Source organism: Xenopus tropicalis, chromosome 6 (genome assembly GCF_000004195.4).
Source record: "Xenopus tropicalis strain Nigerian chromosome 6, UCB_Xtro_10.0, whole genome shotgun sequence".
NCBI classification, from domain to species: domain Eukaryota; kingdom Metazoa; phylum Chordata; class Amphibia; order Anura; family Pipidae; genus Xenopus; species Xenopus tropicalis.
The window spans coordinates 74580609-74607737 of record NC_030682.2 but is presented as its reverse complement, the minus strand read 5'-3'; the positions used below and the strand labels follow the sequence as shown (position 1 = coordinate 74607737).

General features: G+C 40.8%; 1 protein-coding gene across 2 annotated transcripts in view; it reads right to left on the bottom strand.

The window, feature by feature from the left end:
- Nucleotides 1-26575, bottom strand: part of mocos (molybdenum cofactor sulfurase) — a 465613-nt gene extending 439038 nt beyond the window's left edge. Inside the window, exon 1 of one of the 2 annotated variants that reach the window (XM_018089449.2) lies at nucleotides 26340-26575. In XM_018089449.2, the coding sequence (XP_017944938.2) occupies nucleotides 26340-26487 (148 nt within the window). In that variant the 5' untranslated portion in view covers nucleotides 26488-26575. The remainder of the gene's footprint in view (nucleotides 1-26339) is intronic. The other variant, XM_002940985.4, reaches the window with a different exon arrangement.
- Between the last annotated feature and the right edge of the window lie 554 nt (nucleotides 26576-27129).

Genomic DNA, 27129 nt, shown 5'->3' with positions numbered 1-27129 from the left:
GAGCTTCCGTTACAAGGAAAGCAGTCTCATAATTGCCTTAGCTCTAATTCTCCCTTAGCTAATGTAAACATCAGAGGGAGAAGTAATAATCTCCGCTGCATGCTGGCTAATGCGCGTAGCTTGTCGGGTAAATTAGGGGAGCTGCAAGCTATTGCATGTATTGAAAATTATGATTTAATAGGTATCACTGAGACCTGGTGGGATGATAAATGTGACTGGGCTGTGAATTTAAATGGTTATACACTTTTTAGGAGGGACAGAGAGATTAAAAAGGGTGGAGGGGTTTGTCTTTACGTAAAGTCAGACTTAAAGCCATGTAATAAAGACATTACCAATGAAAACGTCGAATCTCTTTGGGTAGAAATTTCAGTAGGGCTGAAGGTCACAAAGAAAATGATCATTGGTGTATGTTATAAACCACCCCGTATAGATGAGGGGGATGAGGCCCAGCTATTGTTGCAAATGGAGGAGGCTTCAAAACTGGGTCAAGTTGTTGTTATGGGGGACTTTAATTATCCGGACATTGACTGGAGTAATGGGGTGGCTAAGTCAGAAAAAGCTAGTAGGTTTGTAAATATGCTAAATGACAACTTTTTATTTCAGGCAGTTCAAGAACCCACTAGGAATGACGCTATTTTGGACCTGGTGATTTCTAATAATAATGAACTTATCTCTAACATTTGTGTGGGTGAGCATTTGGGGAACAGTGATCACAACATGGTCTCCTTTGAGATAATGCTGCAGAGACAGCGCTATAAGGGAGTAACTAAAACACTCAATTTTAGACGTGCAGACTTTGCCAGTATAAGGGCATCTCTGCAATGTGTCAACTGGGAAAGGCTTTTCATGGGGTTAGGCACAGAAGGAAAATGGAATATCTTTAAAACATTGCTTTGTAGGTATACACAACAGTATATCCCCCTTGTAAGCAAGGAGAGGCATCGCAAAGCAAAACCTTTATGGCTGAATAAAAGTGTTATTGTCGAGGTTGGTAAGAAAAAACGTGCTTTTAGGGCATTCAAGTTAGCTGGGACAGCGGAAACTTTCATCAGGTACAAGGAAGCAAATAAAGCATGCAAAAAAGCTATCAGGCAAGCTAAAATAGAGATGGAAAGGGATATTGCAGCTAGGAGTAAAAAGAATCCAAAATTATTTTTTAATTATGTGAATAGTAAAAAAATGAAGCAAGAAGGGGTGGGAACTTTATTATCACGGGGGGGTACGTTGGTTGATGAAAACGGGGAAAAAGCTGAAATTTTGAACTCTTATTTTTCATCTGTCTATACATCTGAGGAGCCACCTAATGAAGGCTTCCCTTGTAATATGCCCAGTTCTAGTAATTTAGCTACTGACGCATGGGTCACTCGGGAGGAAATTCAAAAGAGACTTGAACATGTAAAGGTAAACAAAGGTCCAGGGCCGGATGGGATTCATCCCAGGGTATTAAATGAGCTGAGTGCTGTGATTGCCAAACCTCTTCACTTAATTTTTCAGGATTCATTGAGGTCTGGCATGGTGCCAAGAGACTGGCGGATTGCTAATGTGGTGCCGTTATTTAAAAAGGGATCCCGTTCTCAGCCTGAAAACTATAGGCCTGTTAGTCTGACATCAGTAGTAGGAAAACTTTTGGAAGGGGTAATAAGGGATAGGGTACTTGAATACATTGCAGTTCACAATACTATTAGTTTGTGCCAGCATGGTTTTATGCGTAACAGATCTTGCCAGACTAATTTAGTTGCCTTTTATGAGGAGGTGAGTAGGAACCTTGATGCTGGAATGGCAGTTGATGTCATCTACTTGGACTTTGCTAAAGCGTTTGATACAGTACCTCACAGAAGGTTAATGATCAAATTAAGGAATATTGGCCTAGAACATAATATTTGTAATTGGATAGAGAACTGGCTGAAGGATAGAGTACAAAGAGTGGTGGTAAATGGAACATTTTCTAATTGGACCAGTGTGGTTAGTGGAGTACCGCAGGGGTCAGTCCTTGGGCCTTTGCTGTTTAACTTGTTTATTAATGACCTGGAGGTGGGCATAGACAGTATTGTTTCTATTTTTGCTGATGACACTAAATTGTGCAAAACTGTAAGTTCCATGCAGGATGCTGCCGCTTTGCAGAGCGATTTGACAAAATTAGATAACTGGGCAGCAAACTGGAAAATGAGGTTCAATGTTGATAAGTGCAAAGTTATGCACTTTGGTAGAAATAATATAAACGCAAACTATCTACTGAATGGTAGTGTGTTGGGGGTATCCTTAATGGAGAAGGATCTAGGGGTTTTTGTTGATAACAAGTTGTCTAATTCCAGGCAGTGTCATTCTGTGGCTACTAAAGCAAATAAAGTGCTGTCTTGTATAAAAAAGGGCATTGACTCAAGGGATGAGAACATAATTTTGCCCCTTTATAGGTCCCTGGTAAGGCCTCACCTTGAGTATGCAGTGCAGTTTTGGGCTCCAGTCCTTAAGAAGGATATTAATGAGCTGGAGAGAGTGCAGAGACGTGCAACTAAACTGGTTAAGGGGATGGAAGATTTAAACTATGAGGTGAGACTGTCGAGGTTGGGGTTGTTTTCTCTGGAAAAGAGGCGCTTGCGAGGGGACATGATTACTCTGTACAAGTACATTAGAGGGGATTATAGGCAGTTGGGGGATGTTCTTTTTTCCCATAAAAACAATCAACGCACCAGAGGTCACCCCTTTAGATTAGAGGAAAGGAGTTTCCATTTGAAGCAGCGTAGGTGGTTTTTCACGGTGAGGGCAGTGAGGTTATGGAATGCCCTTCCTAGTGATGTGGTAATGGCAGATTCTGTTAATGCCTTTAAGAGGGGCCTGGATGAGTTCTTGATCAATCAGAATATCCAAGGCTATTGTGATACTAATATCTACAGTTAGTACTAGTGGTTGTATTTATAGTTTATGTATGTGAGTGTATAGATTGGTAGGTGTGGGTTAGGTGTGCTGGGTTTACTTGGATGGGTTGAACTTGATGGACACAGGTCTTTTTTCAACCCTATGTAACTATGTAACTATGTAACTATGTACAGGATATAGTGTACAGACCAATTAGAGAGTTACCATAAACGTTACTTAATAAATCATGATACTAAAGATACTTTATAAGTAACAATACCCAGGAGTGCAAGAGCCAGAATCACAACAAATATCACACTTACCTGATCCCCGGCATAAAGCAATTGTGCATCAAATTAAGACACAACACACGAACAGGGAATAAAGTTTATTATTATTTCCTGCACAAAACATATAGGATACATTGTGCAGACCAATTACAGAGTTGTCACAAATGTTACAAACTACGACACTAAAGATACTTTATAAGTAACAGTATCCAGGAGTATAAGAGCTAGAATTGAAATAGGTTCAAGGTGTGAATTTAAACATTTTAAATCTTTTCCTTTCTTTTCTATCTATTTTAAGTGTTTTAACTACTTAGAAGTAAAAGTTATATTTTAACCATAATAGGTGTGCCAGTTTTGTTCTCTTGTGTCTATAACACGATATACTATATCTAGTCTCTTCATAACTGAGACTTTCCATACCCTTTACCAGCTTAGTTGCCCTTCTCTGGACCCTCTCTAATTCTATAATGTCCCATTTGAGCACTGGAGACCATTATTATCTTACTAGCCTCATCATAAAAAGCAATTAAATTGGTCTGACACGACCTGTCCTTCATAAAGCCATGCTTATTACTGCTCATAATGTCATTCTCCAGTACATAATTTTGTATGCAATCCCTTAACAAGCCTTCAAATAACTTGCCCACCATGGATGTCAAACTTACAGGCCTTACTGTCCCCTCTGACTTATATTTCTTAAAAGCTTTCCTTTTTTTCCCTATTAACTGCTTTACCTCAGAGTTAAAGGAACAGTAACACCAAAAAATAAAAGAGCTTTAAAGTAATAAAAATATAATGCACTGTTGCCCTGCACTGGTAAAACTGGTGTGTTTGCTACAGTAACACTACTATAATTTATATAATAAGCTGCTGTGTAGCCACGGGGGCAGCCATTCAAGCTGGAAAAAAGGAGAAAAGGCACTGGTTACATAGCAGATAACAGACAAGTTCTGTAGAATACAATAGGGTTTTATCCGTTATCTGCTATGTGCCTGTGCCTTTTCTCCTTTGAATGGCTGCCCCCATACTACACAGCAGCTTATTTATATAAATTATAGTAGACTTTCTGAAGTAAACACACAACTTTTACCATACCCCCCAACTGTCCCGGCCCCTCCCTCCTGAGCCAGCCGCTTCCAGAACTATTAGGAGTCTTTTCACAGATACAATATAGCATGGTTCCTGGTTGGCTCCTCAACAACCTGTGACATAAAGTTGTCATGCAAGAAGTTTATAAAGTTGTTCCCATTTACTGTCCTGGCAGTACTATTTCTCCAGTCAATATCAGGATAATTAAAATCCCCCATTATTATCACTTGCCCCAAACTAGCAGCCTTTTCTATTTGCAACAGGAGGTGAGCCTCCTCCTCTTCGCTTACATTAAGGGATCTATAGCATACCCCTACAATTAATTTGGTACATTCTTTACTATCTGTGAAAAGCTCAACCCATAAGGATTCAGCTCCCTCTGTTACCCCCATCACTTCCTCCTTAACATTTGCTTTTAAATCCTGCTTAATGAACAGACACACCCCTCCTCCTTTTCTATTGCCCCTGTCCCTACGAAACAATGTATAATCTCCAATATAAACTGCTCAGTCATGCGACTAATTCAACCAAGTTTCAGCAACGCCAATCACATCATATTTCCACTCCAACGCTAGTACCTCCAGCTCTCCCATTTTACCAGTCAGACTCCTTGCATTAGTAAACATACATTTTTAATACTAGTGCCAGCGTGAGAATGTCGCGTAAATAACTTATGGTCCTCCCTGCCATTATCAGTATCCCGAAGCAAGTCTCCTTCCCCATTTTCCCTTACTATGCTCACTACCTCATCTATCCTGTCTACCACAGAATTATTCGCTGCACCCCCCCACTTCTAGTTTAAAATCTCCATCATCATAGCTGCCCCATCATCATTGAGGTGCATCCCATCCCTGGCAAAGAGCCTAAAGCCGATTGAGAAATCAGACCAGTTCTCCAGAAACCCAAAGCCCTCCTCCCTGCACAATCTCTCAGCCATGCAATAATCTCACTAAGCTCCCTCTGTTTCTTTATGTTGCTCATGGCACATTGTAATATCTCAGAGAAAATTACCTTGGAAGTTCTTGCCCTCAACTTATCGCCTAGTTTTTTAAATTGTTCTTGAGCACTTCCCCCCTCCTCTAACTTTGTCACTTGGTACCTATGTGTACCAAGACCACTGGGTCTTCCCCAGCCCTCTAGCACCAGCACCAGGCAAGCAACACACAGTTTGGCACGTAGGGTCCTTGCAACAAATTACTCTATCCACCTTTCTAATAACTGAATCCCCTACAACTATAGCCTGCCTTCCCTTCCTAGCATTACTCGCTCCACCTGTATTAGAGGTGTCGGGTCCCAGGGTGCTCCGAGAGTCTGCCTGCTTCATACATGCTAGCTCAGAGCTGTTTTCCCCATCATCTTCACCTAAAATGGTTTGTACAAGCTGTGGACAAGCCCCCCTACTCTTGTGTCCCCTACTTCCCCTCTTAACTGTCACAAACTTGTCTCCCACATTAACCTCCACTGTCCCTTCTCCACCCCCCACTACACTGGCCCCTGCCAGTGGTTGCTCAGTGAGCCTCCTGTTCTCCACCATGTTTGCAGCTGCCCTCAGTGCTGCCAGTTCCCCTCTTAGATTCAGCACTTCAGATTCCAAGAGGAAACCCAACCTGCATCTCTCACAAGTAAATGCTGCATGGAACTGCTGCTCCAGGATCACATACATGTGACAAGATCCACACCGAGTAACACTGGCAATCATACTGGAACTCATATTGCCACTGGATACTTACTGTCTCCTGAGTGCAATCCGTCGTATAGTACCTTTTTAGATTTGAATGCCCTTTTGTTTTTAACGCCTGCCAAACACTTAATTCACATGCAACCCTTGGTTTACATGCAACACTCGCTTAGAAGCTCCTACACTCACTGTGCAGTCTGTAACTTATAGAGGTTCAAGTTGACCTAATTTAACAGCTCTGGTTGAGAGGTCTGCAGGTTTGTAGTCAGTAAGTACATAACAGGAACAGGTTTGTCTTCTGTAATACACAGAGACACAAAGACGGTGCTGTGAGAAAGCTTGACCCATTTCTTGACCAGAATGACCTATTAAGAGTAAGAGGACATCTCAAAAGTGCAGAATTAGAGTCTGAAGAGAAATATTCTCTAATCATTTCCGGTAATCATCACATTGCAAATTTGCTTGTATGTCATTATCATGCTCAAGTCAAACATCAGGGCTGACTATTTTCAGAAGGAGCTTTAGGGACTGCTGGTTTGTGAATAGTTGGAGCAAAACGATGTGTGAATAGTGCAATTTTCAAATGCACCACTTGCCGTAAACTCTGTAGCAGGTTACAAACACAAAAGATGGCCAATTTTCCAGCTGACAGACTTAGCCTAAATCCACTTTCCATCAATGTTAGTCTAGATGTATTTGGTCCTTGGACTGTCTCCACACGACATACAGTACTCAAGGAAATCATGCAAAAAGTAAATTCTGGGCAGTCATCTTCACTTCTATGACCTTTAGAGCTGACCACATAGAGGTCATTGAATCAATGTATACTTCAAGTTTCATAAATTCCCTAAAATGCTTTATTTCAATATGAGGCCCTGTGAAATATTCCCTCTGGCAGAGGCACTAACTTTGGGCAACCGAAGAACTGCAAATCTCATCAAATATTAATGTCAAGGATGTGGAGAGAAACCTAGCTGATCAGGACTGCAACTGGACTTTCAACCCACCTCACTCTTCTCACATGGGAGGAGCTTGGGAAAGAATGATCAGCATAGCCTGAAGGATCCTCAACTCCATCTTCTTGTAAGTAGGAACTGCAAGGCTAACCCATGAGTCTTTAATCACTTTCACGGCTGGAGTCTCAGCTATTTTAAATGCTAGACCCCTTACTTCTGTCTCAAATGACCCAGAAGATCCTTTCTTGCTTACACCTACCACTCTGCTAACTCAAAAAACTGCGACAGTGAGTGCTCCTTCTGGGGAATTTACTAACAAAAACTTGTGCAAGCATCAGAGGAGACAAGCACAGTGTCTTGCAGACCCCTTTTGGGACAGATGGAGAAAACAATACAGTTCTACTTAACAATACATAACAAATGACAAACTGCCAAACCAACCTTAAGCCAGGTGAAAGTCTGCCAGTCAGAAATAAATGAATGGCCTTTAGATCTTGTTGCCAAAACATTTCCAACACAGTTGAGGTTAAAATCTCCAAACAAGGAGAAACCAGGTTATTCCTCAGAACAGTATCTGAACTGACTGTATTGCTATTGCCTAAGGAATCAAGTGGTAGCATCTATAGATACCAGGTGGGTGGTGTCATGTCTCCAGCATAAGCTTCCATCATCTTGTAATTTTTTGTTACTCATTTGTAGTGAACTCCCTCTGCTGGCTGTTTGCTGTATATGGTTCAATAAATTACTCCAAAGTGCCCTCTTCTGCTTTAGACTTAGCGATGAGGTCTTATGAGGAAAAGAAGAAAAAAAAATATATATATATAGTGTAATACTGTTATTACTTCACAATGTGCACTCTCATGTGCTTTTTAACACCAGTGATAACTTTTACTTATATCACCCTTTTGTGCCCAGTTGTGATATCCCTTTCCGATTGCCAATCTACTTACAGACCCCCTTGGGTTTATATGGCATCCAATTGGTTTGCTTGTAGCTCAGGACTCTCTGCTTTCCCACCTCGAGTGGTGAGAGAGGACGCAGAGGAGGAGCACTATACAGGGCAGGACTGCTGAACCCAGGAACGACACTGCAGGTCGGGAACAGGGAAAGAAAAAGGAGCAGCCACCTGATCCATACCAGTGACTCCTGACATGCACATCCTATACTTTGTTTAAGGGGAAGGGAAACAGAAATGTCGTGGAATTAACCTAAAGTTGCTAAAGTTGGAAATTTACCTATGTGAAGTGGTTCCTAATACTGCCTGAAATGAAGAGGTGGGAAAGCAGAGAGTCATGAGCTACAAGCGAACCAATTGGATGCCATATAAACCCAAGGGGGTCTGTAAGTAGATTGGCAATTGTAAAGGGATATCACAACTGGGCACAAAAGGGTGATATAAGTAAAAGTTATCACTGGTGTTAAAAAGCACATGAGAGTGCACATTGTGAAGTAATAACAGTATTACACTATATATATATATTTTTTTTTCCTTTCTTTCTTTCTTTCTTCTTTTCCTCATAAGACCTCATCGCTAAGTCTAAAGCAGAGGGCACTTTGGAGTAATTTATTGAACTTTATTTGACCTGGGACACGAGGTATCTGAAGTGAGGAGCATACACTGAGAATTGCACTTATTTATATTTGTAAAAGTTGTTTGCTGTATATGCAGGGAACCATTTTCAGTGTAATCTTTGTCCCTTTGGAACCACCATAGTTCTAACATGTGAACTATAATAGTGCACTGAGGGAGTCCAGACTCCATTTTGTAGCCTATGCTGTGGAAGAAGCACACCATATCCATATACTCCCCCATAGTAAGCATTATAGACATAAACCTGCACTAAGCCACTACTAAAACTGCCATCCCAGGGACACTGTTGCATATAATTTGTACCAGCATTGTTGGTGTTTATGTTGCAACTGTTTTTCTGTGTTACTATAATTGACAACATACTGATACATGTATTTGAATTCCATTTATATTTTTATATTAGTTTCACTTTTTGCCATCCAGTATAACTCTACAGACTTCACTCTCAGTCTACTGGAGTGTGGGAAGGTTCACTTGAAGCAGCATAGGTGTTTTTTACGCTAAGGACAGTGAGGTTGTGGAATGCCCTTCTGAGTGATGTTGTGATGGCAGATTCTGTTAATGCTTTTAAGAATGCAATGGAAGGGTTGGACTTGCTGAACTTTTTTTAACCCAACTTAAAAAGGAACTCTGTCATGGGAAAACATGCTTTTTCAAACCACATTGAAATCTGTTTTTTAAACGTGCAAAAAGATTATTTTTATATTTAATTTTGAAATTTCACTTAGCTAGCCATATTCTTCATTTCCCAGGGTGCTACAGCCATATGACTTGTGCTTTGATTAACTTCAGCCACACTTTACTGCTGCACTGCAAGTTGGAGTAATATCACCCCCTCCCTTTTCCCCCCCAGCAGTCAATCAGCAGAACAGTGGGAAGGTATTAAGACAGCAGCCACCTGACAACCATTAATAGATATCAGAATAGCACTCAACAGTAAAAAAATCTAAGTCCAGCTCATAAGTCCTCCGGTTACATGGAGCAGGTGATACAATAGGTTATCCAAAAGCAATTCTAATTGTGTATCGCTGGATCCTTCTGAACGCTCAGAATCAGGCACAATGTACTGAGATGACTGCCTACACACCAATATTACAACAACAAAAAATACATTTATTGGTTCAAGAATAAAATTTTGAATGGTTGAGTAAATTATTTGCTATGTACACAGTGTAATTTAGAAATAAAAAGTACACCATAAAAATCATGACAGAATTCCATTATGCACTTTGTAAGAATAATAAAAATACAAGTTACACACTAAATGGTAGTGTTTTGGCGGAGATCCTGAATTAAAAAGGATCTGGGGATTTTTGTAGATAACAAGTTGTCTAATTCCAGGCAATGCCATTTGGTGGCTTCTAAAGCAAATGAAGTGCTGTCTTGGCATAAACAATGGCCTTGACTCAAGAAAAGAAAACATCATTTTGGCTTTTTACAGGTCTCTGGTGAGGCCTCAGCTTGAGTATTCCGTGCAGTTTTGGGCTCCAGTCCATTAGAAGGATATTAATGAGCTGGAGAAAGTGCAGAAACATGCAACTAAACTGGTATAGGGAATAAAAGATTAAAACTATGGAGGTTATACTGTCAAGGTTGGGGTTGTTTTCTCTGGAATATAGGCACTTGCCTAAGCGGACATAATTACTCTGTACAGACAGATAGGGGGTGTTCTTTTTTACCCAAAAAAATGATCAGCGCACCAGAGGCCACCCCTTTAGATTAGAGGAGCAGAACTTTCATCTGAAGCAGCGTAGGTGGTTTTCCACGGTGTGGGCGATGAGGTTGTGAAATGCCCTTCTGAGTTCTTGAGTTGTGATGGCAGATTCTGTTAATGCTTTTAAGAGGGGCTTGGATGAATTCTTGAACAAGCATAATATCCAAAGCTATTGTGATACTAAAATCTACAGTTAGTATCGATGTTGGTATATATGGTTTATGTATGTAAGTGTATAGATAGGTCAGTATAGGTTTGTGTGTGCTGGGTTCACTTGGAAGGGTTGAACTTGACGGACTATACAGCTGCCTCATGCTTTTTGGACTCATTCTGTTTTTATAGACTTTGTACTCCTGCAAAAGTGCTGATGCATTTTAACTACCTTTCAGTGAAGGATTATTTTACACTTTAACTAGCTTTAAGTTAAGGATTATTTTAGGTAATGTACTTCTGCCTCCTTTTAAACTTTTAGACAGCAGCTGTTAATAGACACAGTGATGGAGGTATGGTATTTGTAATAAAAATAATAATGTAATAATTTAATATAAATGCATTAGATCTCAAATTAGATTTAATTCAAAAATAAAAACCTTTGACTAATTAAAGTAAAATTATTCTAAGCAACATTCCAATAAACATGAAAGCTTTTACATTTTTTGAAGTAATTTCTAATTGTATTTACTACTGGTGTGGTACTAGTTGTCGGAGAGGAAAGAGAGAGTGAGATGGAATAGCAGCTGGAGGCCACTTTAGTCTTCTTTAATGCATGGGATTTTGGTCAGCTGTATACTAAAGGTTACTTCAGGTCACAGGGGGAAGCTTCCAGAAGTCTATAGGTTGTTTAGTAATGACAGATAACAGCAGTAGTGCTAGGCAGGTTTACACAAAATGGGCAGTGTTTGGTTGATGAGCTGACAGTAGTTACCGGGGGAAAATTGGAAAAATTGGGTGTTAAGCACCCAACAGTGCTCGATCAAAATCTTTTGTCCCGCCCGATCGGCAAGACGATCGCTATCCAAGGCTTTTGCGATATCATAAACCTTATTTTAGTAGGATAATATTAGTGCCTGTAGGGCCAGCTTTATGTGAGGAACAAAAGAATGAAGTGTTTAAACTGTGGGTGTCAGCACATATTTGCTAAATGTTATTAATACCTGTGAGTGCTCCATGGGAGCATATGGGAATCTAATACCTGTACATGGCACAAGAAGGGACAGGCTTTTACAACTTAATTATATTATTAATGGGGAAAAGGTACTTGCTATAGAGATGTTTTATACTCTTGAGACCTCTATAGATGATGACCCCTTTACAATTATGGTTTTGTTTGAGCAAGCTTACAGATTGGTTATGGGTATTTGAAAAGATCAAGTTACAAATGAAAAAAGCTTTTATGAATAAGATTAAATTCTTGATCCTGTTGCTAATATTTTTGCTTGCTATCATGATAGTCTTCAGGAAGCAACTTATACTGAGGAAGTTGCTTCCATGTGCAAATAAGCACATGATCAGGGAAATATGCCAATCAAAAAAAAGCTAATATTAAGCCATTTAAAAATGCTTTATGCCATTTCTGTGGCAGGGTGAGGCACTTCTTAAGGAATTAAGAAATTATTTAAAAAGCAATTTAAGGTTGCTAAGGTTTCTGGGGTAAGGCATGAGCAAGCTCAGGTTTGTACTGTTACAAAGGCAAGGGAACTAGTGAAATGTTTTACTTACTCAGTAATGGTTCGAAAATCTTGTATAAATTAAAATGATCGGGTATAATTTATAAGAAAAGTAATATTGACATGGAAAAATGAAGAAATTCTAAAGTGGTATAGTGATTGTTATATATTTCACTGTACTGCAGAAGCAGGAAAGTTTACTGTGTCTTAAATGTTTTATACTGTAGAATCAACATAAAGAAAAATCTTCAGCACACCGCTTACATACATTTTCTCAAAGGGTGCTTGACTTCCACAGCCACTCCCAAGCCTTTTTTCCTTATATCTTTGCAAAGGGGAAGAAGCACACCAGTGTGTCGGCAATGCCTTTAAATCATTTATTTGCAGAAATGAACAAACAGCTGTTTAGACAAACCTATTTAGACAAATGCCAGGCTAGGTTTCTTAAAAGGTTGTTTTGGCCATGGAATTATAAACATCAGAATTGTATCTTGTTTTATTAGTAGAATAAAATGTATCTATAAACCTCATGGTCATTGAACTATAATCTATTTACTGTCTGTAGGCTAAATGTCAGAAAATTATTCTTGAAATTATCTAGCTCAGATATTTTAATAAGAGAGACACAGAAAATTTAAGGAAATACAATGACCGCACCCAAAAAAAATGGAGTAGCATTTATAAATCTATTACTCAAGGGCATCTAAGTTTTCTTATGATGCTCAAATAAAGGAGGCCAGGGTGTTGATGGTAATTTCTGAGGCAACTAGTTACCAGGCTGACAATTATTTTTGCAGTTTTTTAAGTTTCAGAGTAGTTAGAAAGATATCAGCTCTGTTCCCTGTTTAACTCTTTTACTGCCAACAACGTGCCCCACACGTGCTTACTTAAATAGCCTCTAACTGCCAAGCACATGTGAGACACGTTGTTTGACATTTAGCAGGCTCATACCCTCCCACCACCCGGATTTGTGCCACCATGCTTCCAAACAGCACATACATTATAAGTACATATCTACTGTTTGGAAAGAAGAAAGCCGCTTCTGATCGCCTCCCCTCCTCCCCTGCACTGCACCCACCACATACCTTCATCCCCTAGGCAACTAGGCAACGAGCAGAGGCCCCCTTCTTATCCTCCACGGACTGGATCGCAGGAAGCAACCACCCCCCGCCTTCCCCACCGATCGGATCTTCCCTGTGTCTCCAAACAGCAGATACGTAATAGGTATGTATCTGCTGTTTGGACAGCAGTAAGCAGCCCTTTCCTGCTTCCCCCCTGTACTGCACCCAGCATACCTCCTAGGCAAGGAGCAGAGCCTCTTTCCCTCCAACGACCTGATGATTAGCTCCATGACCCCAACCAGCAGACGTGTTACTGTTGGGGGGTATATAAGTTCAGACCAGACCCAGTCCTGCCCCTTTTCTGTTGAGCTGAAATTCTTGAGAAGTACATTTACACCAAAAAGTATACCAAATCTACAAACCTAGAGGTATGTAGTTTCTAAAAATATACAACTTATGGGGGTGTTTCACATTTAGATGTTAGTTACACCACTTAACTTAGATATATGCTTATCTGTTCAGTTTTGCTGTAAAAATTTTACAAAAAATTCTATAGTAGAAACACTTAAAGGAGAAGGAAAGGCTAGTAAAGAGTTAATCTAAAGCTGCAGACATACCTTCAGTTGTCTCAATAGTGCCCTTAAGTCTCCCCATATTTCACCTGTTCAGAATATCAGAGGCCAACAGGAAAAAAAAATGCTGAGCTGTGTAAAGAAAGTTCCCATAATGCCTCACTCCTGCACCCGACACCGAGACCAAGTGAACATGCTCAGTTAGTAAGACTAAGGGGGAGCGTTCATTCGAACACTCCGAGCATATTTTTGCCGTTTTTTTCGCGCTTGCACGACTTTTTAGTATGCTTGCGCGAAAAATTCGGAAAAGTTCTGCGCCGCTGTTTACAATCGTTCGGTACGAAAATGTCCTGACTTTCAGATCGCCAATACAATATTATTGTGACTAATACGATTTTTTCGTAAGCATTTTCGTGATATTTGCGATCTTCAGAAATTATCGTATCCAATCCGAATTTTTCCCATTCGGGAATCAAACTCGTGTTTTACTGAATCGGCCCCTATGAGTCAGCTTCCTGCTGATTGGCTGAGATCCACATTCCTAAGGGGGGGAGTGAGTTCTTAGCATTCTTGAGGGAGGGGGGAGCAGGAAAGAGCAGAGAACAGAAAGCTGCATGTCTCTGGCACAGGAATTACAGACACAACTAATCTTTTTTCAGAGAAGTCAGTGCAGCGTTTCTGTGAGTGCTTATGGCTGTATTTACATAGGCCTTTCTGATAAAGCTTACTTAGTTTTTACTTTTCTTGCTCCTTTAAGGAACACCCACTTCTAATTGAAACATCCCAATACCTCCAAAACCAAACCAACAAATAAACAGAATGTTGGCAACCTACATACAGTGAAAACAAATTCTCACAAGGCCCAAAGAGAACAGGTATGAGCTAAAAGTTCAAGTGTTATTATAAATGTTAAATTTAAAATGTTTTCTTTTCTTAACATACATCCATGAGACATATATGTAAGACCAAATACCACAACAAACATTGTAACAGATATGTCTGATAATATAAAAATAAAAACAAAGTTAAAAAAAAAAAAAACAAGGTTGTCTGTAACATTTTCCAAAAATCTACCCACCCCCAACTCAGGATGTCATGTTTTTCCAGTCTGTATATAACTAAAAAATATCTAAAATAGTTATACAGTATCTATAGAAGTTTGGTAGGACTGATGTTGATTTTTTTTATTGTTGAAATCAAGTTCACAAAGATTTAGATTTTGATTCAGTTTCCACTTTAAATTAGAGATCAGTACAATAAATGTAATTTAAAGATTTTAAGGGGCACACTGGTAATACTCAGATTAAACAAGGGAGTGATTTGCAGAACTGCTCAGCCATAGATATTGTGTTCATATAATGAGCATTCTTCTACAGCAGTGCTGGCCAACTTCTGTGGTGCAGAGGGCCGGAATTTCTCTAGCATACATAGTGGAGGGCCGCTAATGAAAGCCGGTTTTTACCACGCCCCCTTTTAAACCACACCCACTTCAAACCACACCCATGTTATCACAAGAACTTTTAAGACCATGCCCACATTAATGGTGGTAGCGCAACAAAACATAATTACACACCTAAGGGACCATTTAATGGCTATATCCAACTGCTAACAAACTCCCAGAATAAACCCCTGCCAGGTTCACCTCCCACAGGCAGCATAGGGCAGGCAGAGTATGGCACACACAGACAGCATAGAGCAGACAGAGTATGGCACACACAGGCAGCATAGGGCACCTGCCCTATGCAGATTATGGCACACACAGGCAGGGTAGAGCAGGCAGAGTATGGCACACACAGGCAGCATAGGGCAGGCAGAGTATGGCACACACAGGCAGCATAGGGCAAGCAGAGTATGGCACACACAGGCAGAATAGGGCAGGAAGAGAATGGCTCACGCAGGCAGCATAGGGCAGGAAAAGTATGGCACACACAGGCAGTACTCTGCCTGTCCTATGCTGCCTGTGTGTGCCATACTCTGCCTGCCCAACCCTGCCTGTGTGTGCCATAATCTACCTGCCCTATGATGCCTGTGTGTGCCATACTCTGCCTGCCCTACCCTGCCTGTGTGTGCCATACATACAGGCAGCATAGGGCAGGTAATACATACAGTGACACAATGCTGGCACTGCTCCTGTCTGAGGTGTGAACAGGTAAACAATGTGGGTGATTATAGCCTGAGCCTGTGGTGTGAACACTGCAGGGGGTGAACAATGCAGCAACTAAAAGGTGTGAACAGTACAGGGGATTAAATGTTTAAACAATATAGGGGGATTACAGCCTGAATCTGAGGGGTGAGCAATGCAGGGGGCCAGTTAATCTCAGTACTGATACCATTTGAAGTTTACACAAAGGTAAACCATCAAAGCAGTCAGACAGGTGGGGGGCCACACAGAGGGGGGTCGCGGGCCACCAGTTGGACAGCACTGCCGTAGTGAATCGCAAGCTAATTGTCGCGTCTATTTTAACGCAAAAAAGCATGCGATAATATTTAACGCACTTTAGTGAATCAACCCTAAGGTGTTTTATCTTGGTACATAATGATATGTGAGAGATAAGATGCTGCAAACTGGAAGCTTTGAGAGGATTTTTGGAAATGTTAATAAAATTGCCAAATTTAGGAAAGCTTTGCAGCTTGGTACTTTGGAGTAGAAAGACATGGGTATCCATTTTGAATTCAGGGGAATGTGAATTTTCAAAAAATATATGGATTTCTGGGGTGAGCATATGTTTTGTAGCTTTATCCTACATAAAATTATGTAAACGTTTTGCAGAAGCTGAAATGACAGAAATGATAGATCATATGGGTGTACGTTAACATTGGGGCCCCTACATGCCACATACTTAGGTAAACCTATGCATATTGGGCATCAAACTGTTCAGTGGACCCCGGTGTTCATATTTAGGGTGTTTTATCTGGTTACTTTATGACCAGTAGGAGATAAGATACTATAGACTAGCTTTGAAGTGATTTTTAAAGAAAATCACAAATTTTGCTAAAAACCAATAAATTTAGGAAAGCATTGCAACTTGGTAGTTTGGAGTAGACAGGCAGTTCTACCTATTCTGGATTCCCCAGAACCTGTTCTTTCTAAAAATGTATAATTTTCTGGGATAAACCTTCTATTAGTGGAATTTTTGGCCTTGCTTGGCAGCTTTCTGGAGCAGTGCTCTGGAAATTTGGTAGTGTACTGCTGGGAGTTTTTGACTTATACAATCTCTATAAAACTATATGTGTTTGGTATTGGCACATTCAGGAGACATGGGACTTTCCAAATCAGTTGTATTTTCATGCATAAAATAATTTTTGTTTCTGGTGTATGTGTTTATATTATGGAAAATATTTTATTTTTAATTTTTTTAGACATTTAGAAGCCTATATCTTGTTACAGAATTGGAATTACACAAAAATTCTACTATATTTTAAAAGCTTAGGTTGTCCTGAAAAAAACTGATATATTGTTTTCCTTGGTAAACTAAAAGTCCCCCCGAGGAAAGGCCCCTTAAATGAAACAGTGCAAAATGTTCAAAAACTGTCTAGCAGTAGAAGTTCCGCTTTGACCAAAACGGCTGTCAGTGAAAGGGTTAAAAATGACAAACAGATGGGCCACAGACATCACTAACATAAACAAAACAATGACTGAACACTTTAGACCATTTTACAACAATGATTTAGATGACCCAGTAGATGGACTACGTTTTCTTCAGGAAACCAAGCTTCAGAAATTCAAGACAGTCCAAGATAGAGATATTCTTGACTCCCCCATAAAAGAGAAAGAAATAAAAGAAACAATCAAAAATTTAAAATCAGGGAAAACACCAGGACCCGTTGGCTTCAGTGCAGAATTCTTAAAATCACTATCAATTGACGTCTCTCCCATTTTGACAACACTATATAACCAAACACTAAATGGTCACCCTCTGTGGCACACAGGAAATGATGCAAGAATAATTTTATTACCGAAAGCAGATAGAAACCCCACAGAAATGGTTCTGTGGGGTTCCTATCTGCTTTTGGTAATAAAATTATTACAGACCCATATCTATATTAAATCAGGACTTAAAAATATTAACAAAAAGAATTCCAGGTAGACTCCAAAAAATCCTTCCAAGAATACTCACCGAAAATCTTAAACCAGACACCCTGTCAGAGCCCTCCGGAAAATTATAGCAACACTATAATTTAAAGAAAAGACAACATGGCATGCTCCTCAGCCTTGATGCAGACAAAGCATTTGATTAAATCTCACACACACACACACAAATTTCAACATTTTGGCATTCACATGCTCAACCTTTTCAAAGCGCTATATACCTCCCTGAAGGCACAACTTACAGTTAACGGTCTTAATTATGAACATTTTCCAATCAAAAGAGGGCCGAGACAGGGCTGCCCCCTCTCCCCCCTTCTTTTCAACATAGTCATAGACCCCCTTATTCGACACATCTTACTCCAGCCACAGTACTCGGGTATCCAAATGGGACAAACATCTCAAAAACTTGTAGCATTTGCAGATGACATCATGCTATTATTAACAACCCCAAATTATTGCAAATAATAGATTGATTTGAAAGCCTGCTATGGTTCCAAATCTATCTAGAGAAATCTGAAGCACTACTTTTGAAACATACTCTTAATACAGATTGGTAACATAATCTTACATTTCTTGGTCATATGCAATTACCAAGAATGATATTTTTCCCTAAATTATTATATGTTATCCAGATTCTACTGTACAAGATTAGACATAGGGACATCAAGCGAATAAATAATATATTTTGCTCCTTTATCTGGAACAAAAGGCGCCCTAGAATCAGCTTAATAAACCTACAACAATCCAAACAAGAAGGTGGACTTAATCTCCCCAATGTTAAAAAATTTAACAAAGCGGCCCTCATATAGGGGACTGGCTATGGCATAGAGACATATACACCACAAGCGAGCTAGATCATCTCCCTGCTACTGTACTATCTTTAAACCACCTTCTACATATGCCTCTCACTAAAAATTCCACACACAATGTGAAAACATCCTCCATTCATACACTCATACAAAGTATGGAAGATCCTTCGGAAAAATTTGAACTATCTTCCACTTACTCAATATATTAATCATGGATTGGCAACACATTCTTCCCAAGGGGCATAAATAACCCCACTCTACATCTATGAAAAAAACAAGGCCGTTACAATATTAGGAACCTACTAGGGCCAAATCTCTCTAGTCTCCCGCAAGATATACTGGCATCCAAATAACCCTTTACTTCACAAAACTTATTTCTCTTTCTTCAAATTCTACATTTTACGTCATGCACACTTAAACACCTTTCGGAAGCAGATAAAACCAACCCTCTTAACCTTCTGTGAAAAGACAATACTACAGTAAAATCCACTTCTCAGCTATACCATACAGTATGTTAAAAACCTCGATCTTTAAGGGAAGCGAGGATAAAAATCTAGCTAAATGGACAAGCATGCCCCCACAAACGACACAGGATATACTTAAGCTCCACAACCATTCAATTAAACGTCTCACCTCAAGCAAATACCAAGATATGGCACTCCAAATCTTGCATAGGTCCTATCTGACCCCATTTAAACGACACAAAATTGGTAATATCCCGACTAGCAATTGCTTACGATGCAATAGCCCTGACACAGACCTAGAACACTGCCTCTGGACATGTCCAAAGATACAAGATTTGTGGACACAAATCAGCAATTATTGGTCCCATTTAACAGGCAAGCCACTACACCCCTCTTTTGAATGGGCCCTTTTTAGTAAAATATGCCAACCGACCTCTGAAAGAGCCCTCGCAAAACACATTGCTGCAGCTGCACGTAAGACAACCTTACACCTTTGGCTAACCCCAGAACAACCATCAATAGATTTGGAAAAACAAAAATTATATCTTACATACACTGGCTGGGGACAATGGTACACAGAGAACAAAACACAACCAAATTCTTCACACACTGGACGAATTATATATCATCTCTCCCTGACCATACTAAATATCTAACAATACACTCTTTACAGAACACCACATGGTATGATATGGAACTCATAAGAAACAACCAGTTATTGATAGAAACACAAAATTACACACAGAAACTACCACACAATGAGAGATCACAACAGACAGAGCCCCCCAGGAGTCACAGAATAGCCAGGATACTGTCAACACAAGTGAATATCTCCTAAAAATGAAAACAGACTGGGCTTGAAGGTTGGTCATTCTGTTGTATTATCTATTATTCTGTTAACTGAGTTAAACACATGTGGCAAAATTTTAATAATCATAGGTAAACTGCATATTCCCGCAAGAAACTTGCAATGGTGACTATAAATATATCTCTGTTAATATACAGGAAAATGTAACCAGACTTGTAAACCACTTATGTGCAAAACTTAATAAAAACATTTACAAAAAAAAAAAAGTATGTTCAGTGCAATCCCTATTTATAGAACCACTGTTAAAAATGGGGCACTACTGCTAAACAATATTCACTCTCATTTCTTCTTGGCTGTGTGCGCAAAAAAATATTTTGTGTACACTTTTTAAAACTGTATGCACAGTACAAAATTATTTTTTCACACAAAATTATTTGCAAGCACCACAATTTACGGTGTGTGCTGGTCTCAAATTTTGTGTCCGTGCACACAAACGCACAGCTTAGAGGGAACATTGCTGCTCAACACTCATGCCTTTTAATCTCACCTAAAACTGAACACACGGTACACAGTTCCTGTTTATACTTTTCCACTGAATAAATTAAGAGCCACACTCGTCTTCCAGTAGCTAATGACAGAGTTGTCAACCAACCCTATGTCGTGAGTGAGATAATGATCCACTCCAGGCCTTTTTGAGACCTTCTTTCGTGTTATCATTTCATTTGAATTTGAATTCAGGCCTAAAAAACAGGACTGGATCATAATTTTTCTTATGACATGAGGTTGGTTGAAAGCTCTGTATAGAAAGTCCACAATGTTACTTAAAATGCTACCCCACAGTTTAAACATTTTTCTCCTGTTTCATCAAACCACTAATATTCTGTTACACATGTGTGTGACATGTTATATATAATACTTGAGGACCTGAGGTTTCACAGATAAGTGATCTTTACATCATTTTGATTTTCATTCCTTAAGTCTACTAAAAAAATAATTAATATAATAATTAAATAGACCCAATAGGATTTTTGTTCCCGTCAAGCAAATTTTGTTGTGATGGGCCCTGTGATTTCTGATGGCGGCCCTGCTTATAACCTTAGTACTCGTATATGTGAGTCACACATCACTCCCTTTGATGGCCTCATTACTGCATACCTGGCCTAAAATCTGCGTTTTTACACACTTTTTTTTTCCGCCGGAACTTACTAATGGCGTAATATCTGGCGTTTGGGGGGTGAACTTCTCCATTGATTTTACACAGTTTTTAGACAAATTTTATTTTACACAGCATAATAAATATGCCCCTTAGTATCAGTGGCCTATAATGTTATCCAATGTGTCCTATCCATAATTGCTATTAAAATTAATTTATGCACAGATGCAGATCGTTAGAAATGACGAATAAAAAATGCAGGTTTAAACTTGCCTGTTAACACATAATTAAAATGCAGGAAGCACATGAAAATCACCTATTGTATGGTAAAAGGAATACTGTCATGGGAAAAAATGTTTTTTTCAAAACGCATCAGTTAATAGTGCTTCCCAAGCAGAATCCTTCATTGAAATCTGTTTTTCAAAAGACCAAACAGAGTTACACTCGAGTAAGAGAAACAATAGGTTATCTGAAAGCAGTTCTAATGTGTAGCACTGGCTCCTTCTAAAGGCTAAGAATCAGGCACAATGCAATGAGATGGCTGCATACACACAAATATTACAACTAAAAAAAAATACATTTGTTGGTTCAAGAATAACATTTTAAATGGTCAAGTCAATTATCTTTGTAAACAGTGTAATTTAGAAATAAAATTTATAGAGTTATTAGTTATTAATAGAGTTATAGAAAGTTATTCTAATTTCAATTGTTATATCTAGTATCTAGTATGAATAAATCTAAAGCAACTGGACTTGTTAAAGGGGAAGGAAAGGCTAAGTCACTTGGGGGTGCTAAAATGTTAAGCACCCCCAAGTGACTTGAATCGCTTACCTCGTACCCCGGGCTGGTGCCCCTATTAGGAGAAAACCGCACCAGCCCGGGGCACCTGGGGCGATGCGCTTCCTCCTTCCGCCTTCGTTAAGCCTTGACTGTGAGTCAGGAGCACGCGCAGTAGAGTGAAAAAGCCGTCTTATCTGTTAAAGTTCGGCTTTTCACTCTACTGCGCATGCGCGCACGGCGAAGAAGGACGGAGGAAGCGCTGCAGGTACCCCCGGCTGGTGCTGTTCTCTCCGTACAGTGGCACCAGCCTGGGTTAAAAGGTAAGTGATTCAAGTCACTTGGGGGTGCTTTTCCTTCTCCTTTAAGTAATCACTGAAGATGTTCCACTACTCATCCGAGCAGTTTCTTCAGTTAAACTGACTGGATGGGAAGTTCTCATCATATGTACTCTTCCACTAGGTGACATCTGAAACTCACAGAGGTGTGAATGCTGTGGAGTTACTTTGAAAGGATTACCAAAGTATCATGCAACTCATCGAAACAGGTGTTACTTGTTAGAGTTGTATGAATGGATGTGTGAAGAGTTCTGAAACTGCCGAAATGAGTAGTGAAACGTCATTAATGATTACTTAACAAGTCCAGTTGCTTTAGATTTATTAATACTAGATATACCATGACCTGGATGAATGAAAATCTTCATAGTCAATTTCACTTGGTCTTTTGTTTGATTGGCTGTTCACCGTGCCAATCTTTGAGAATCATACCTGGTTTTCTAAATTTCAAAAACCGGCAGGCAGTTTTGACCTGGACAGCCCTAAATTAAACCTGGCTGTCTTGGTCAAAACCAGGCCGGTGGCAACCCTAAGTAACAGTATAAACACAGATCCTAACAAAATCATGTGCTCACTGAACAAATTCTCATTATGTGATAAAAACATAATTTATACTTAAGAAATCATTCCACCTACTCATATGGGGTCACACTGTGCTATCTACAATATTAAAATTATACTGCAATATTGTATATACTCAATAAATCAATACATCACTTAGGCTAAAGCTGTAGTTAATTATGATAAACTGTATTAAATGGTTAATACAGTTTATCACAATTAACTACAGCTTCAGCCTAACAATGATGTGAGCTGTGTCTTTGCATGTACAATGTACATGTACATAATGTACAACATTTCTTCCCGACTTTTTTAGTTAAGCTTTAGTTCTTTTTTAATATCCTAAAGGGGGCAGGTACGTATGCAGATTAGAGGGCTCAGTTCCAAAGGCAAATGTAAAGAGCTAAAATGTATGAAAATTTTATATTTTTCATGCACAATGCAGCATCTATCCAGAATTTCATTGCAACTATTGCCTCCTATTGAGGGTGCTCCCTGGCATTTGTGTACCCTTTACTTTTCGACCTCAGATGCACTTTATCAAAGAGGGCTGACCAGTGGATTGGTCCTAGGCCAAGTTAAAAAAAAAAGCATATATAGGTGGAATTTTCCACAATTTGCACAAGATTTTACATTTTGCACTCAAACTTGCATTTGAAATGTGTTGAATACAATGGTAATTAATTAAAAAAAAAAAAAAAAAAGAAAATGTAAAAGGGCTATTGATATTCTATGGGTGATAGCACACTGGGCGATTTGTCATCTGTGGGACAAATCTCCTGAAATACCTTTGCATAAATACCTGATTATCCACCACAAAGGCTTTACAGGTGTTTGTTACCCACACAGTGAGGAAGAGGACAAAGTAAACGTGTAATACAGTCCTTTCCCAATTGAATTTTCAAACCTGCCCAATCAATATCTGGTCAATTTTTGTCCAGATATCAATCAGGCAGGACCTCCTTAACACTGTACACTAGCTAATAGGCTTCCAACTTTGGAAAGCCCAGGCTGGCAGGTTTTATGGGCCTGTGTATGGCCAGCTTTACTGTCCTGCAGTTGTGGGCAAAAGGCTGACCTGCCACTTGTCACTCCTTACCCCCACCTCTTTTACCTACCCCTAGTAGCAGCCCTGCTGTTTTGATTCTCATCTGCCTGTATTTGGCACATTTGCTTTCAGGAATGCTAATCTAATCCTTCATGCTGAAATTAACACAACATAATTTGTATAGTTCTGCTGTAATGTAAAATACATACCTCCCAACATTTGAAAAATGAAGAGAGGGACAAAAAGATTTGGTGCGCGCGCAGCGCGGCAAATTTTTTGACCACGCCCACTTTTGTGGCCACGCCCCAATTACCACACCCCATTTTTAAAAAAAATACTCCTTTTATATAGATGAAATGGCGGGATCAGACGCAAATGTGCTATACCCTCATACTGTACTACCTAAGGAAAACAATACAGCAACTCCTACATATAAAATATAGGGAGAAGGCAGTCAGTTATAAGTGAGTTATAACTATGTACCAGTTTTGCCCCCCATACACAGGTGCCCCCCCACACATTAGCACCCCCATACACAGGTGCCCCCCCATACAGAGTAGCCCCCCCCATACACAGGTGCCCCCCATACAGAGTAGCCCCCCATACAGAGTAGCCCCCCCATACACAGGTGCCCCCCATACAGAGTAGCCCCCCCATACACAGGTGCCCCCCATACAGAGTAGCCCCCCCCATACACAGGTGCCCCCCCATACACAGGTGCCCCCCATACAGAGTAGCCCCCCCATACACAGGTGCCCCCCATACACAGTAGCCCCCCCATACACAGGTGCCCCCCATACACAGTAGCCCCCCCATACACAGGTGCCCCCCATACAGAGTAGCCCCCCATACACAGTAGCCCCCCCATACACAGGTGCCCCCCATACAGAGTAGCCCCCCATACAGAGTAGCCCCCCATACAGAGTAGCCCCCCATACACAGGTGCCCCCCATACAGAGTAGCCCCCCATACACAGGTGCCCCCCATACAGAGTAGCCCCCCCCATACACAGGTGCCCCCCATACAGAGTAGCCCCCCCATACAGAGTAGCCCCCCATACACAGTAGCCCCCCCATACACAGGTGCCCCCCATACAGAGTAGCCCCCCATACAGAGTAGCCCCCCATACAGAGTAGCCCCCCATACACAGGTGCCCCCCATACAGAGTAGCCCCCCCCATACACAGGTGCCCCCCATACAGAGTAGCCCCCCCCATACACAGGTGCCCCCCATACAGAGTAGCCCCCCCATACACAGGTGCCCCCCATACAGAGTAGCCCCCCATACACAGGTGCCCCCCCCATACACAGGTGCCCCCCATACAGAGTAGCCCCCCCATACACAGGTGCCCCCCATACAGAGTAGCCCCCCCATACACAGGTGCCCCCCATACAGAGTAGCCCCCCCATACACAGGTGCCCCCCATACAGAGTAGCCCCCCCCATACACAGGTGCCCCCCATACAGAGTAGCCCCCCCCATACACAGGTGCCCCCCATACAGAGTAGCCCCCCCATACACAGGTGCCCCCCATACAGAGTAGCCCCCCATACACAGGTGCCCCCCATACAGAGTAGCCCCTCCCACACACAGGTGCCCCCCATACAGAGTAGTCCCCCCATACACAGGTGCCCCCCCCATACAGAGTAGCCCCCCATACACAGGTGCCCCCTATACACAGGTGCCCCCCATACAGAGTAGCCCCCCTATACACAGTAGCCCCCCCCACACAGTGCCCCCCATACACATTAGCACCCCCCCACACAGTGCCTCCATACATTCTGCTGCCGAAGCTTCTTCTTCAGCATCTCCTCTATATGCGGCTCCTTGTTCGGCAGAGCCAGGCCCTTTTATAAGGTTGCGCCCGTGCGTGCGTCTGACGTCAATACGCACGGGCGCAACCTTATAAAAGGCCTGGCTCCGCCGAACAAGGAGCCGCATATAGAGGAGACGCTGAAGAAGAGGAACTGAACGCCTGACTACAGCCAGCGCGTCCCACTGTCGGGATAGTTACACGAATGTCCCGCATTACGGAAATGTACAATTTCAGCTCAACCTATTTTCTTGCGTGCAGTTGGGTACCAATTTATGCAAAAGAACATAGTTTTATCCCAACACTTGTCCTTGTCCACACATGTTTACATAACCAGTAAAGCAGGGATGTGGTCACTTATTAACTATATAACTGAAAAGTTAGCAGTTAAAAGGTAAAAGATGTCTAAAATGACCTTTACTATTTCCACTAAACACCTAGCAACACTTGAAAAATTATTCCCATTAATATGCATTCTATTTAAAGATAAACAAAATCCATTACAGTTATAAAAAAAATAAAAAAAATCTAAATAAATATGACGCATTCTTTAAACTGAAGTCAAAAGCATATTTGAACGTTTATGGGTTTCTCCTGCACTAACAGGTTACAGATACACACAGCTGTGTTGAGAAGCCACGCCCACTCCAGGAACGCTGCGTATTCTTTCCATGCTTCCTACTTTGCTTGTTCTGTTTCATAAGGCCCTGTCTGTCATGTGACACAAGTTACACACGCTTTTCAGCTGCTCACATCTCCCAAAAAGGAAGCTATCAATAAACAGTTTAAAAGTATTTGTTTCGCGTGTGCGTGTTGTCAAGTGCTGTGGATTTCTTTTTGAGTGCATGGGATAGCTATATAATATGTACCCAGTTTATGCATGACACACAAAGTGCAACTCCTACTTACCATAAAGGATCTCTGCTGTGGTATACTTCCCCTGGAACATAACACATCAGCTGTATTCATATGTTCATGAGTTTGCTGCAAGTTAACACCTATCGAACATACCTCCAATTCTGCTGAATTCCTTTCTTCTCATATCCTCTATAGTGTTCCCATAGCCATAGTCGGAAGGGCTCCTGCAGAAAGTCTGAAAGTGCTTTGCAGACAGCAGCTCGTCCAGAGACATGCCTGAAATACTGAGATTCACATTCATAGCCAGCTTCAAGCGTAGCTCTGTTAAAAAGTAGCAAAAGTGTCAGCATAGTAATGACCCAGAAACGGAAGCCACTCCTTAGTGGGAGGAGCCTTCTCCTGTCAGCCTTATTTTACTTTCCCTGGTGACTATGGGAAATATCACACTAAGGATTTGTATTCCCACCCCAACTCTAATAGGACAGGTTCCAAAAAAACACCAGCAATTACATTTCATAACTGCTTGTGTATACACCCTCTTCCCCACTCCACTCTTTTTTCCTGTCCTTGCTATTTGGTAGGATCAGGTACTTGTGTAAATGGCTTTCTTTGCTCAAAATACTTTCTCTTTTATGGCAGTGCTGTCCAACTTGTATGGTACCAAGGGCTGGGATTTTTCTGGCCTACATACTGGAGGGACGATAATGGAAGCCAGTTTTGACCACACCCCTTTTTTAAACTGTGCCCACTTAAACCACACCCTTGTTATCACAAGAGCTTTTAACACTATACCCACATTAACGGTGGTAAGCACAGCAAAATCCCAAATGGTTAGTTCTCACTGCAGGGATATCACCCTTCATTTATACGTGAAAGAAGTTTATTATGTCATATTAAGACATACCCTTAAATCCATAAGCCTTCACTTGTGGATAGCACAGCT